Source organism: Telopea speciosissima, chromosome 4 (genome assembly GCF_018873765.1).
Source record: "Telopea speciosissima isolate NSW1024214 ecotype Mountain lineage chromosome 4, Tspe_v1, whole genome shotgun sequence".
Lineage (NCBI taxonomy): Eukaryota > Viridiplantae > Streptophyta > Magnoliopsida > Proteales > Proteaceae > Telopea > Telopea speciosissima.
Genome location: NC_057919.1, coordinates 68,993,629 through 69,009,508, shown reverse-complemented (window position 1 = coordinate 69,009,508; position 15,880 = coordinate 68,993,629). Strand labels below are relative to the sequence as shown.

The window sequence follows — 15,880 nt, the reverse complement described above, 5'->3', positions numbered from 1 at the left end:
GCATGCAAATAATTGCTATATTGAATTCAGGGTTGATAGACATGTTTCCCTCAACCTATGTGACAAGATGGTATATAATGGTTGGTTGGAAGATAGTCGTAATATTCGAGTTGATGAACAACTTGCAATATTTATGATGACAGTAGCATATGAATGAGTAATAGGCAAGTGTCTAGGAGGTTTCAACACTTAGGACAGACGATTAGTGTTGTCTTTCATACAATGTTGCAGGCTGTGCTCCTATTAGTGAAGGAAACAATCAGGCCACCTTTTTTTGACGTAGTCCCCGAAGAGATTCTTTTGAACCCAAAATACAACCTATATTTTAAGGTAAATTCAAATTTTAGAATTGAGCTACAGATATTAATGTCTAGTTATTCATCCATGAAATAACTATTTGCAGACTTTGATTGAGTATTTGTTCCATTTAGGATTGCATCAGTACTATTGATGGTACTTATATAAGTGCAATAATCCAAGGTCAGAGTAAACCCGATATAGGAATCGAAAGACATTAATCATACAGAATGTCATGTGTGCATATTTTTAAATTGTTGGGCTCTGTTATGTGCTTGCAATATTTTTAATTAATTTTTGTGTTTAAACTTAAATACTAGCATTTCTTATATCTTCCATATCCATTATAGGATGCATTTTTTTTTTTTTTGACCAGATGGCTTCCCGTGAGAGTGTGATTACCATTGCTAGATGTGAGATTTGCAATACATTGTGTATTAGAGGGACCAAATCACGATAGAGATTACTTCAAATGTCCCATCCATACATCATTTTTCATGTGGGTGGACGAGTTGAGATTATGTGAATATGGAATAGGGCAGTGTAAGATACGAGTATCAAAAACCGAAGCAAACTCAGGACGAAGATTCTGGTGTTGCCCACAATCAACCAGGGTATCACTATCAATTTGTGCATTATTATAACATTGTGCATTATTATAACATTGATATAAAATTAAACAACTTATAATTGTAACAGATTTTAATAAGCTTATGTATTTGGAATACAGGTTCAAGATCGTGGTTGTAAATTTTTCAGATGGGTAGATGATGAAATCAGTAGCTCTTATACCAAACTTATCCCACTAACAACTGATTCTACGGGACCCCCCACGTCTAAAGCTCCTTCGCATTCATCTTTTAAGCCTTCATCTGATTATGTCAAGGGATATATACACAGAACAATCCAAGGCGAAGAGGACCAAAAAAGAATGTTAAAAGAAACAGTTCAAGACTCTGAAGAAAAAACAAGAATGTTTAGAGATACCCTTGACTCAGAAACTTGACTTAAGCAAAGGAGGAAATTAAAACCCTATCCCGGCATATTGCTTTGCAAACTCTTTTATTAGAACATACCGATGTTTACAATTGGACTGCAAAACTTTTATAATTATATTTATAACCTATTTATAAGTAATCAATTATGATAATAGGTTATAGACTATAAACAATAACCATTTGGTTGCTACTAGACATAATAGATAATATAATGAAAAATAGGTTTGGTATGCTTGTGGGGTGGGATGGGGTGGGGGTGGAGAAAGAGGGGCAAAACAGAAGCTTTGTTCTAATTTTTGTTAATTTTACCAATTTACCCTCACTTAAGTAGCAATTGTGCAAATGTTCATTAATGGTACCCACATAAACAAACATTAACACATAAACAAACATTAACAATTTATCATAAACAACTCTCAAGTTGTTTATGAATTTATACTTATATTGATTTATTGTAATGAGAAATATGGATCATAAATCATACCAAACACATATATTTATGCTTATAAGTTGGATAAACATAAATTTAAACTATACCAAAGAGAGCCTTAAATCACATGGATATTTTTATTACTTAAATTACATCTTTTCGTGAAGATATTTTTATTATTAAATTTAAGAAATATTTATTGTAATGGACTAAAATATGATTTTGATTTCTCATATGATAAAAGATCATGTCAATTATATACGTCGTGAGGTTATAATGATAATGGCAATTCTGTAATTATTTGTAACAATATAAGAATCCGTTTCCAGAAACAGGTTTTGTCAAACGCCATTGGTGTTCCAAATGTGTTCTGAAAACGTTTACCGAATAGGTTTGCCAAACGCCATTGCACACCCCCAAAAACTGTTCTCAGCACAAAAACAGAAAAAATGTTTCAAAATTGTTTCTGTTGTTTCTCACCACAGAAACAGCAGAAGCGATAGCAAACGGTACCAACCGCCATCACAATGTTTTTATGAGTAAACTGCCTTTAAAATCCGTCTTGGAAGGGCTTTGTAAAGGATCACTTCGATAGATGATGTGGCACGTTGCAAACCCTGATTACGCTAAAACTTGACATGTGAGCACATGACCTATGGTTCCACCTGTCGACAAAATTTGTGCTCCCATCTGAAGTGCTCCGTGATAGATTTCAATGGTTATTTAGGCAACAATCTTCCTCAGTGGACCGTACAGGAAACTTTTACCCTATTTTTAATACTTGATTATCACCAAAATGAAAAGGAATTTGTAGGTTCATTAATGTTGGGAAGTAATAAGAAAGTTTAAGATTGCCTGAAATTGCTGATAAAGACCTTGATCAGAAATGGTTACAGCATTTATTGCAGAATCTTCTTGCAATCCTAAAAGCACCGTCTGAGAAGTAATTTAGCACTCATACAGCTTTCTTCAGTGTCAAGTATGATAAAACTAAGCAGATGAGATTGCAGCCAAGCTAATCTTAAAGCCGAGACTTGGCCTGCTCCTTCGGTGCACTCTGCAGAAGTGTTAACAATGCAATCATAAGTGTAATTGACGAGCAAGTTATCCAAATTAACCACCAGAACGAACGATCTATCATAGGCGTAAAAGTAGACCTGATACAATTGCATAGTTCACCTAACATGGTCAAATATTGGCCATTGCATGCCAAGAGAGGGAATCAACAATGTTTCACCCAATTTATGTGTCATCTGTGGACCAAGTAGAGTGCTGGTGGACTATTCATGTGATGGTCACCAACTGGTATAGCATAATTTCTTCAGCAGTTCTACCCTAGTGTAAAAGCCTTCAGAAGGGTAGGGTGAAAGGAGGGGTAGAAAATGACTGGGTTCGGTTTTTTAGGAAAAATAGCCAAAGGAAAAATGCAACTGCAACTAACACAATTTTATCTGGCAAGAATTCCCCTAACAGAGGAATTGCACATATTAATGAAAACTGATAGCCAACTGCTGCTATGACAAAGGGGTATCTAAATTTTATATATGTTAATTAATCAACAAGAAAAAGATGACATGTCTCACCAGAAGAGCCCCCTTGGCTGCCCTTTCTGCTAAGTAAGCACAAGGCTTGAAGAACTGTCCATACATCATTGACCACTCCTCCAATCTAGAACAAATGTATTTCGATCCAAGAGAATCGGCCCAGAATATTATTCCTCCCCTGATAAAAGAAAATAGTTCCAATCATTAAATCAGACTAGGAATTCAATGCTTGGTCATTTTGGTTTTTTTTTTTTTGGGTGGGGAGGGGCGGGGAGGGGGAGGGGTAGGGAATCAGTTGACTAAACTTTAATAGAAATAAGTCACAAACCTGTATGGTGGAAATCCCATACCCATAACCGCTGCGATGTCTAGGTCTGAAGCCTTGACCGCGATTCCTTCATCAAGGACACGGCAGGCTTCATTCACAACAGGGAAAAAGGTCATCTCCACAATGTCCTTATCTGACAACTTCATTAGCTGCATCCAGGAAGCGGGGGAAAAAGAAGGAAAAGAAAAAGAAACTAAATTTAGTCAAATTTTAGTCAATATGATAGCAATTTCAAATATCCAAACTAAATTTAGTTAAATTTGAATGCTATCCCCTTCTTCCAGATTGATTCAAAAAAATAAAAAGGAAAAAGAAGAAGGTCATGTATAGTAGGAGGGCATGGATTTATAGGAAGTAATAAGATGTCATGAGAACAGCCCTAAAGATTAACAAAGTAAACCTTTCAATACCTAAATAAATCAATCCAATAGGAAGCAAAATGAATGAAATTAACCATTTTATTATTGATCATTTTAACTTTGTCTGCTTTTAAGTAACAACTATCAAATAGCATTGCTGACCACTTTCTACAAATTTTGTGACGATGCATTACAGAACAAAATGCTACCCTGTTTTAATTAAACAAAACCAGAGAACTGCTGTCTAACTCCAACAGTTTTTCTCTATCAAGATCGAATCAAGAAAGCAGCCGGAGGAGGGAGTAAGGGAGCAAGTCAAAACAGCATAATAAAAAATATCTGAACCCACATTCATTATTAGAATTTGGGTTGCAGAACCAAGACCAGAAGATGTGACCTGAGCCAAAATTTCCATATATTACACCAGAACTACATTAACGATTGATAATGGTTCGAATTTCCACAATTTTTTCTACCAAAAAAAACATCCACAATTTTGAGATACAAATAGCTCAAATCCTCTCAGTGGTTAATTGGTGGAGTAATAGTAGTACATTTTGACCTGAGATAAGGAACTTATGTCCAGCAGGGGGGGAAAATAATAAACACTAACATTTTTAAGATGCACCTATCGATGGCCAATATTCTAAACCCAGAAGACCAAATACCCAAGTGTCTCATATAATTATCCTACTTCTTGGACAGCCCTCATTGCATGGCCAAAACCAATGAGGTTGTCACCTTATACTGCAGAGAATTAAGAACTTAATAAATCCAACTTCATACTATATCCGGCCCACTGATTCATCAATGCACTCAATCAGTTACCTATCTTCTTGGACGAGTAATACCACAAAGCCAGGAATGTTTTCCATGGATACAAAGATAATTTGGCACACCCTAATACTTAAATCCACAGACAATAATAGGTGGCACACTGACAATATGGTCTAAGATCTCCAAGTGTGCCTACTGGACGCTGCTATGAGGGATAGTGTTAACTGAGTTTGATCAACTTGAGGAGCAAAATATTTCTCTCTTTTCTTTGATATGGATATATCATCGTCAGATCAATCAATAAAACTTGAAATGAAGGAGAGTTCTGTCAACCCACTATCCTCACATAGACAAAGTTAGCTACTTAGAATACCAAATAATGGGGTATGCTAGATCACCCAAGGGTTAGGGCTAGAAAACCTCATGTAAATCCAGAATCGCAGGGATTAGGAACCAAATCAGAATTTGAAGAAATTCAACAGCAGAATAAAATAGTTTAGATGTTCATGAAAGTCTAGTTGAATGGTCTAGATCATGTAAGGATTAGGGTAAAGAAAACCTCGTGTAAATCGAGAATAGCAGGGATTAGGAACCAAGTCAGAATTTGAAAAAATTCAATAGCAGAATAAAGACAGTTCAGATGTTCATGAAAGTCTAGTTGAACTATTGGACATGGAGAACACACACCAAAAGTTTGAAAGAAATCCAATGTTCAGATGCAAAGATATGATACCCTACTTGATTAGGAAGGTTCCCAAAATAGAGAGCAGAGACAGAATTAGTAACTTCCAAATTAGAAACTATCAAAAATAGTAACTATCATATTTAGAAAGTAGAGATTCGAAACTTTCAGAAATAGAAATCAGATCTGGAAACCGATGAAACAGAAAATACAAGCTTCAGAGAATAGCAACCAGAATTAGAAATAATGCTGGACAGAGTCAGCAACTGCTGAAAACAGAAACTGAAATTACAAACAAAATACAGAATTAGAAAATAGATTCAGAACCAGATTTTAAAAAGTATAGTTTGTCAGGATTTAGCAAAACAGAAATCAGAACACCACATTAGCTTTAGAATGGGGAGTTTCAGAACAGAACATCATTGGTCTCTTCTAAAATCAAAAGCTGCACTGGGGAACAGAAACTAACTGAACCTGGAACGTTAGAAACAACAGAACTGTTAGAAGTCTAAATATATTGTGATGTTATGGCTTGGAACAGATCTAAAACAGAACCAACAATCAGTTATTTGAAGAGAAATAGAGTAGAGAATAACTAGTAGACTACCACCCAACATAATGGAGTTTAACAAGCATACAAAATTAATGAAATTTAAAACTTACCAGCCGCAGGGTATGATAAAGCAGGAACTGACCCCAATCGACAGGGAAGAAAACAAGGGGGAAATGATCAGGAATCACCATCTGATCTAAAGGGGTGGCATCCCATTAGTACCCCAACCTTGGAATCACCACCAGAGGTTTTCTACAGAAACCCCACAGCAGGAAGCATTATGAATCTCGACATAACCAAAGGCAAATACCAACTTTCATTACTCAAATCTTTTGTGAGGGCCTACCTTTGTACATATATTTATAACCTTGGCTAGGACAGGCTCAGACTCTGAAAATAGAAACTCTATAAAATAGAAATAAACACCTAATCTCGTATAGAACTCAAATCCCACATATTTGGGCTCATAGAATTGGCCCTTTACAATAGAAAACCAAAAAAAAAAATTCACATGACCCATATAACCCATTGGGACCTAAAATTGAGTCTAACTTTAATGAGTCTTGAATCGCAGAGATTGGTTTGAACTAAGGTTTCGTTTGGTTGCAAGGGGAATTAAAGGGAAGAGAAGTGAAATTTCCATACTTAAAAAAGGAAGTTTTGTAATTATTACCCCATGTGACAATATCACTAACTCCAAATCATTCCTTAGTTGGTTATTAAATCCATTGTACTTTGCATCCAATTCCCTTTGGTTTAAAATGTAAAATAAAAATTACATGTACAGTGTATCATTACTAAATATGGTAAGAAATGTAAGTAGTTTATACATTCACATGGGGTAATGATTACAAAATTTTCTGTTTTAGGTTTGAAAATTTTCCCTTCCCTTCCCTTTAATTCCCCTTGCAACCAAAGGTAGCCTTAGTGAACCAAACCAAACGAAACTGACAGGAAAAAATCTGATGCAGATAAATCAGCAAGAGTGGGCTTATTTTAGTGGGAATAAGCCTTGGGTTGGTTTCTATACAAGTTGGGCCTTTGGTGGGTTTCCATTGTAACGAGCCACTTTAATGGACCTAAAATATGGATTGAAGGTAGGAATACGGGATTTATTTTATTAGTTTAGAAAGGGTCCTGTTTCTATACTTTTAATTGTTATTAAAATGTTTTACTTGGGTTGGATTAGGTCTCCATGAGTCCAGCCTTGTTCTAAGCTGTTTTCCTTTATTTTAGCCTGAGTTTTAGCAGCAGTAAACTACCTCCAAGGTAAGCTATTGGTTGGAGGAGTTTTAAGCCCAGTTTAATTCCTGTTTTGAATTTTCTATTTAAGCATATGTAAGGGCTATGCCTTGTACACGAATTTTATGAATGAAGTTGGTTTTTTGCCTTTGGTTCTGTGGTGATTCAGTAGGTTAGCTTTTAGCCTTTGGTATTGTGGTGATTCAATGCTTCCTACCATGGTGATTAAGTAGGCTCTCCCTGGTGGTAATTCCAGGAACTCTTGGTGTGAATCAAGGTTATAGGTTCCGGTATCGGTGGTAGTTTTGGTCACCATACACCACGGATCGGGTTGTATCAGCCCGTATTGTGTTTGAATCAGGCAAAAATTCATAAATCAGTCACTTTTTTGGTATCATATCGATGCCAATACGATACCGATACCTTGATCCATAGGTGTGATTCCAAGGTTGGGGTACTGGTGGTGATTCCAATCCAGCCCCGCAGATCAGGTAGTGATTCCTGATCATATATTTTCTATCTTTTCAATTTTAGTTTCAGTTTCAAAAACCCCCCAAAAAAAAAATCTTATCTTTTCCATCGAATTCTAGTTTTCTGCTTCAACTAGGATTTGTTAAATCTTCAGATCTCTAAATCTGTTTTTGGTTGTTATGTTCCTACTTCTATTACTGGTTATTCAACTGTTAGAACCTTAATCGCTGGTTTGAACCCCCATTCTGTCCATCAAATTCTGCAATTGTTGAGCTATCCTTCTCCAAGTAGGATTACTCCATAAGTGTGACTCTAACCATCAGATTTTGATCCCACTTTACAAAACTCTTCTACACTAAAATCAGACCCTTTGATTTGATTATTGGCCAAATCAGACCTATTGTTATTCAGTTATTAGTTTTCTTTTCAAATATGGTTTTGTCCTTTTTTTCCTGTGATCCTATCGCAGGCTGATCTCCCTCTAGATTTCACTGGTTCAAGATAACCACAGCATTAAAATATTTTCTTCCTCTTCTTTTCTGTTGGAAATCAGCATCTCACACACACACACACACACACACACACACACACAGAGACAGAGACAGAGACCTTGGGATCAACTGTAACTCCAGAAATGTTCCTTGCTTTCTCAATATACTTTTTTATCTCAGGGTCTGGGTTAGCTTTGCGCTTATTGTCATAGACGTAAAAACCTTTGCGAGTATTTTCACCTGAAACAAGTGCCACAATGGATGAAACTACTAGGTAAAACGCTAACTGCTAAGGAGACAATTATCAAGCCTCAACTATGCACTGACAATCATTTGTACCTAATCTTTTATCTTCTTGCATGAGTGGAATCAGCATAGATTTATATGACCTCTCTGGAAAGTTCTCTACAAACTGCATACCCGTTGCAATTGCAACGCCAAAACCCACCAGATCAGCCAACCTGCAAAATTTAAGTTATAAAGCTAAAACCCACTTTAGGCAATGAAGCAATGGGCCCACTTCCCAAAGGAAAATGGAACAACTTCCAATCAACAACCAAGAATGTGATTTTTATATACCTAAAGGGGCCCATGGGCATCCCAAATTTAGTAATTGCCCGATCAATTTGGTATATATCTGAACCACGCTCCACTAGTAAGAAAGCTGCTTGAGTGTAGGGAAAGAACATCCTATTCACAGCAAAGCCAGTGCAGTTTCCCACCACAACTGGGGTTTTTTTTATTCTCTTCCCAACATCTAGTAAGTCAACAATTACTTGGGGAGATGTCTTCTGTGTACGGACTATTTCCAAGAGTGGCATGACATGAGCTGGACTGCACCAAGAGATTAAAACAATGGTCAGGTTAAATTTTAGAGGGTGAAAAAAGAAGATAAGAAATCAGGGGGTGTGGTAGCTCCATAAACTTTTCTGGCTCTTCGAGCCATGCCCCACTGGGATGCACAGATGTACAGGATAAGTTCCTCCAATATAGGGCTGAGTTTCAATGTACATCAGGGCATTCCACCAGGAGTATCATTCCTCAAGAAACCAATAAGGCACAGTTACAGAAGTTACCTAAAGAAATGGGCGCCAATAATCCTATCATGGGACTTGGTCTCCTCACCAATTAAGTTCAAATCGATGGTGGAAGTATTACTGGCGAGTATGCAATTGGGAGGGCAGTATTTTTCAAGATCGGCAAAAATTTTTCGTTTTAATGAAACATTCTCAATAACTGCCTGTTCCATGCATAAAAAAGGAAGTAAAAGGACTTGTTAAAAGCAAATATAATAAAATCCAATACCGATTAAAATAAAAACTGAAAAATAAATCAATCAAAATATGTTTTAGAATCACCTCAATAACCATGTCCACATCCCTGAGGCTTTCATAGTCAAGAACACCCTTGAGAAGCGACAGGGTCTTTTCAAGCTTTTCTTGAGTCATTTTCCCTTTTTTTACACGACTCTGCAGATTGGCTGAAATCATGTAATAGCAATGATACACAATGAGCTTTTCCTGATTGAAAAAACATGGCTAAGTAACAAATAATCTGGCAATAGATTCATGCCACACCTTTGACTCTACCAATCCCAGCCTCTAGGAACTTCTCATTTACTTCTTTCAAAATCACAGGGTAATTACTAAGTATCAATGCTGTCGCAATTCCAGAACCCATTAATCCTCCACCAAGAATTGCCACTTTATTTATTCTCCTGGGAACCAAACCCCGATCTGTGACCCCAGGAACCTGTTGCACGTTAAAAAAAGGAAGTGTTACTTTTATACTCCTGGTCTACTCTTCAAGGATTTGATCGGAAAGGGGGTGAAGTTCAGGATAGGAAAGGTCAAAATTAAGAACTTCAGCATTGTCACAGAGTAACCTCGAATTAAAAATATGGATGACTGACATCAGACTTTAAAATGTAATAACACTCAACACTCGCCAGGATCACGAGTTATGTTTGTGACCATGAATATCCTAATCTGGGCTTCCAGCTAAGATGTTGGGAAGTTTTTCGTTAGTCATTTGATTTTCAAGTTGACGCAAATCAAACAATAGCCAGCCAAGCTTTCAATTTTCAAGTCAAAACCTCTTTTTTTTTTTTTTTCAATCAAAGCTAAAGTACCCAATTTTGGTCAAAATGAACCAAAATCATGTAAAGATCATGGAAATCAGAATTGAAAGGAGATCTTTCAATTTTCTGCAAACTTAAAGACATATTATTTATACACCAATGAACATTTAAGAATGACCACAGACAGAAAATCTCCGATAATACTTTTATGGACTTGGTACCTAGTTTCATTAGCACAAGACTGGAACAGTCAAATTCTTTGTAAACGAAGTAATCATCTAACACATATAGAACACTAGTTAGCAAAGCAACACATCCACATAAAAATGCAATCTAGAACAAAGAATCTCCTTTCATTGCACATCAAACTCCTTGAAGGAGGAGATGGAAACCACATCTGTACCTATATGTTACATTCACTACAGATAACAAGAAACACCTCCATACACATCATGTCTATTTTTTTCCAACTAATAGTGAAGATTGATCAAATCTGATGCTCATGGCCTTTAAGACCATTCTGGGTTAAAAAAAATTAGAAGAAGAAAGGGGGGGGGGGGGGGGCTTCTCATAGAACTAGTGCTTTATTACAAAAAGCCAATATCATTATTTTTCTAAACAACAACAACAAATCCTTATCCCAAGTTCCCAACTAAATGGGATTGGCTACATGGATCCTTTTTCTCCAATCAGCTCTAATCATTATTTTTCTAAACAATTAAAAATTTTAAAAAAAAAAACATAAATAAATTCAACGAAGATAACATACAATAGCTTGTTCAAACCTTTAAGGTTCCACGTTGAGCAAAAAATATATGGACCAGGCTCTTGCAAGTATCAGACTGAACGAGTTCCTGAAAAGCCTCTGCCTCCTGTCAAGACCAGAAATAAAATATTTTTTTGGGAGGTGAATAGCAGAAATAAAATATTACGATCACATAATAGCTAAATTTTTTAAATAAAACAGCAGAAAATATCTATATACCTTCCAAAGTCCAGCACGGGGTCCGTAAACTATGCCCTCTTCAATGACGTCGATGCAAACTAATGGGTGTTTGAGATTCGGAGCTTGTTTTCGGGTCTGAGCTCTTGCAAACTTAAGTATCTCCCTAGCCTCCCCCAGGGACTCTAACTTGTTAGTCCTGTGAAGACTAGCAACCCATGGTCTTCTGCACTCCACGATATCCAAGGCCCAACTACGAGCAGTGCTTACCAACTCATTTGCTGGCACTATGGCATCAACAAGGCCCAAGGCATGAGCTTCATCCCCTTTAACTGGCTTTGACATCTGTTTGGAGACACACACACAGAGGGAACTTAGCTGATCATGTTGAATTACTATGGTGAAAATGTTACTTAACAAAGTTAATTTAATACTATGGAATAAGAAAATGAAGAAAAGCATGACATATACCAGGATCATTTCAAGTGACTTTGTAAGACCTACAAGGCGTGGTAGCCTTTGTGTTCCTGAAACAAATGACAAAAGTAAGATCATTACTCTTTATGAGATTAAGGTTTATTGATGAGGATAAGGGGAAATCAGAAAGCCTACGTGCATAATTGTCTCAAGACCATACAGGAATTTAAAAAACTCCACACAAGAAAATCAACTCGGGGGGGGGGGGGAGAAGGAAAAAAAAAAGATACAGAAAGACAGAGTAGAACTTAAAGGAAGTAATATGTAATTGTTGTTCTTCACCCACATAAGGGCACAGTGATAGGAGACATGCAGGATTCACCAACATTAACATGAATTCTGTTAGTCTATGCCAAGATATTAGTTCTCCATTAGTAAATTTGGTTGATCACTGGGTGGGGTGGTATCCACGTATTCAGCCAACTCTAATTCGTCCCCTTCCATCTATTTTAGATTCCTACTGCTGGCAACACTATCATCCAAACATGACCAGGATCTACATTGATCCTAGTCTAAACCTATATAATCAAACACTGCCACTAAAATGAGTCCTGAGAGTGGAACACTGGAACATGAATATTGAGGATACAAACATGAGACCCCCACTTTCACGAACGTTGCTATCATCCATTGTTACTAAATCATAATGAGTCACCATAACATAGATGTGAGATACACACCAACAAAACATGACAAAGCATGCGACTCACTTTAGGTGAGCTCCTTTTTTGTCATGCCTTTCACAAAATTGCATGCTTCATATTATCAATGTTAAAATCTTAAACCCTCACCCTCCTCTTCTTCTAGCTCCTCACAATCAAGCACAGTCGGGTGTACAGGTGTACAACTCCAACACCTAATAAAACACTGCCGTAACATAGAATACACATAAAACATACCTCCAAATCCTGGAATGATTCCAAGTTGAAGTTCAGGCAACCCTAGCTGTGCAGTAGAAGTAGAAATACGTGCATGGCAACCCTGAAAAGTAACAATAACCAGGAAATATAAAAGTATCCTAAATTATCAAACCCATGTTTTAATCAACATAGCAGCACTTACCATTGCAACCTCTAATCCACCACCAAGGGCAAGTCCATCAATAGCAGCCACTGAAGGTTTTTTTGCACCTGAAAGCAACAACCATTGAAACGACGAGCACAAATCCAATCCAACATTGAAAACCCATATATGTGGAGGAAAGAGAAGTAAAATCCGTGAAACAAAATCAGGGGATACAGGTGTACACCTCCAACACCTAATAAAACACTTCCATAACATAGAATACACATAAAACCTACCTTCCAAAGTGTCAGTGACGATTTCTATTGATATAAAACCAGGCTTCATCTGCTCCTCCTTCACTATAAAATGCACAGGAGTCTTATCTTAGAACAAACCAGTAGTACATTACAAAGATGTAAAGAATAACAAAGGAAAAAGTAATCATACTCTTTCCGCTCTGAATTCCACCAAAAGCTGAGATATCAAAACCTCCTGAAAACTTTCCTCCGGAACCTGCAAAAGTAACTCAATGTATTAGCTTCATCCTCAGTCAATCATCTCATATCCTTCAAAGAAATGATTATCATCAGTCCTCCAGTTTACCGGTGACAACAATTGCTTTCACATCATCCCTTCGCAGTGCTTGCTCATAATTCTCTTTCAGGCTGAGTAATACTGGAAAAAGCAAAATGAAGGTCATATTGTGTTGTAATTCAGGAAAAAGAAGTAAGAATCCAATAGTAGAGATAATTGATATATTGCAGAGACATATACCCATTGCGTAATTCAAATATGTTGCTTTGTGCATTTAGTTTACCAAAGGCAAAATTTATTACACAGTCCTGTTTAGCCCCTAATGATCAGATAAGAAAATTATGAGCACGTAGAGGGGACTTAACCTTGACCAATCAACTGCAATAGAACAGTTATTTCTAGAGTTAATGCACAAAATTGCAGTCAGCAATTGCAAGACAAATACCACGGTTATGTGTTTCAAGGCTAGAAGGATTGCTTCCTTTTGCTTAGCTGAATCTCAGTAGCCAATAAACCCTTCCAGCCTTGCAGCATTCAGCCTGCGTTCAGCTATTTTCCACAATTGAATGAAGAATCTACCACTATTCTATCCAAGTTACTACCTGATGAAAATGAGAATACTCTCAATTGGATCTAAATTTACATCAGTACAATGTGTATGGATCGTGGTAAGAAATACCTACTTATTTAACCCCTATTCCAGCAAAAAGAATATTGTTCTGTCATTCCACTCTATTAAGGGCCATATCTTAATGTTGCATTTGGAAAATTGATCCAGCGCAACAACCCTTTTTCTTTTTCTTCTTTTTTTTTAATGGAAATTTGATAGGTCCCCTTCAGCGTTTTAGTTTTACATAAACCATGGGCGTGGAAATTTCTTTCCTTCAGGTGTATCTTTCCCACAGGACATCAACCAATTGCCATCTTGAAAGGAAACCAATCCACTGACCCGCATGGTAAACTGGTATAGAGTTCAAATGGCAGTGCTTGAGAGCAGTAAGTAGCTAATTGTTTGTCCAGTTTTATTCACTATGAGCTGATGTGAAGCTGCATCATATGAGTCAGTGAGAGTTTAATTAGAATTTGTTTGTTGGTACAAAAACATATTGGTTTACTTCTCAACTATGAAACAGCCTATGGAGCTTCTTGCTTGTGAAGATGTGCTCTGGGGTAGAAGTAATTGCATCCTTGCACTAGCATAACGATAACAAACTTTTGCTAATCCTGAGTAAGAAACTAGAGATTTTGACTACCTGGTACACAAATATCCTATTACTTTTTGTCCCTCCGTGGGAGCTGGCGTGGCGTGGTGGCTTCAAATTACCGTCTTCTTGTGATTAATTCCATCCATAGTAAAGGTAGTATGAACATATCTGAGAGAAGGGGCAAAGTTCTTTGCCCCTTGAATTAAAACAGAAGCACCATATAAGAGTAAAAGAAGCTAAAATGTCAGCTAACTGGACGAATTGAACTTTGCCCCTTGAGTTAAAACAGAAGCAACATATAAGAGTAAAAGAAGCTAAAATGTCAGCTATCTACCTCTCCAGACACAATATCTTGAGTTAACTGGACGAATTGAAAATATAAATCAAAACAAAAATATCCTATTTAACAAACTCCTTGTTAAAGTACGGTTTAACACTCCTAAAACTCAATTTTCAATCAGTAACCGCCTCATCCAATTTTTTTCTGCCAATTATACATCTTACAGATCGGTCTATTAACTCTTCCATCGAAGTGACCACAGAATAAAACCATGATAAAGAAGACAACCGATATCGGAAAGGCGGAGAGTGAGAAAGGGGGTGTTAAAAAGTGGCGCAAGTAACATTAAGACGTTGATCTCCCTAAATTGCAAAGAATGGAAGATCTACCATGTTAAAAATCAAGCGAAACCACATGGTATGTCTGTAATTGGAAACTAATTAGACAAAATGAAGAACAAATCCATGAAACGAAGCAGGAACAAGTAAAAATTCTGGAGAAAAAATGAAAATGATAAGCATGGAAGAATACCATCAAAGGAGAGGGAGTTGACGGGAGGGTTGATAAGGGTAATCACAGCTACCCCATCAGCTCCAACCTCCAAAACTGTTCTTCCTTTAGCCATATCTCCTTCTCACTCTCTGTGATCTATCTCTTCTCTCTCTCTCTCTCTCTCTCTCTCTCTCTCTCTCTCAGGCGACGACGAGAAGAAGTATTATAAACGAAACTTGAAATGGTTGGCAATCACAATCGCATTGAAGAGCGGGACGGTCTGATGTTAAAGGAACGATAAATGAGGAAGTTAGAATTCGTAAGCCGTTTGGGAGAGTGACGTGTGACGGTGTGAGACGTTTGTCAGTTAGCCCACGCTAGGTTATAAGCGAGTGTAGGCCTGTAGCTTTGACTAGCTTCGTATGGCACAGCGATTATATCCACTGATCCACAGCACAGGTACATATTCATTATTTTGTCTTGGTGGGGACACCTAAAATAATCGCTTCACCGAATCACCCATGGGTGATTGTCGTAAGGGCGTCGGTTGGGTTTCGGTTTTATGATTCAGCTGTTGTTGTTGTTGATTAATTCGGCCGAGTGGTTACAGGTTGGAGTATGGAATAAGTCTTTTTACGAAGGTTGGCATAAGAACAAGGTTTAAAAAATCGTTTTATGGATCCGACTATGTA

General features: G+C 37.1%; 1 protein-coding gene across 1 annotated transcript; it reads right to left on the bottom strand.

The window, feature by feature from the left end:
• Positions 1-2,510: 2,510 nt before the first annotated feature.
• Positions 2,511-15,378, bottom strand: LOC122658061 (peroxisomal fatty acid beta-oxidation multifunctional protein MFP2). Its single transcript, XM_043852933.1, has 18 exons — positions 15,228-15,378; positions 13,281-13,352; positions 13,125-13,190; positions 12,974-13,036; positions 12,735-12,802; positions 12,572-12,653; positions 11,667-11,722; positions 11,238-11,540; positions 11,038-11,124; positions 9,750-9,924; positions 9,531-9,652; positions 9,249-9,412; positions 8,752-9,006; positions 8,512-8,633; positions 8,291-8,412; positions 3,598-3,746; positions 3,309-3,447; positions 2,511-2,782 (listed from the first exon to the last, which is right to left on the bottom strand). Exons 1-18 carry the CDS (start codon positions 15,319-15,321, stop codon positions 2,747-2,749), a joined length of 2,175 nt encoding a protein of 724 aa, XP_043708868.1. The 5' UTR covers positions 15,322-15,378; the 3' UTR covers positions 2,511-2,746.
• Positions 15,379-15,880: the final 502 nt, after the last annotated feature.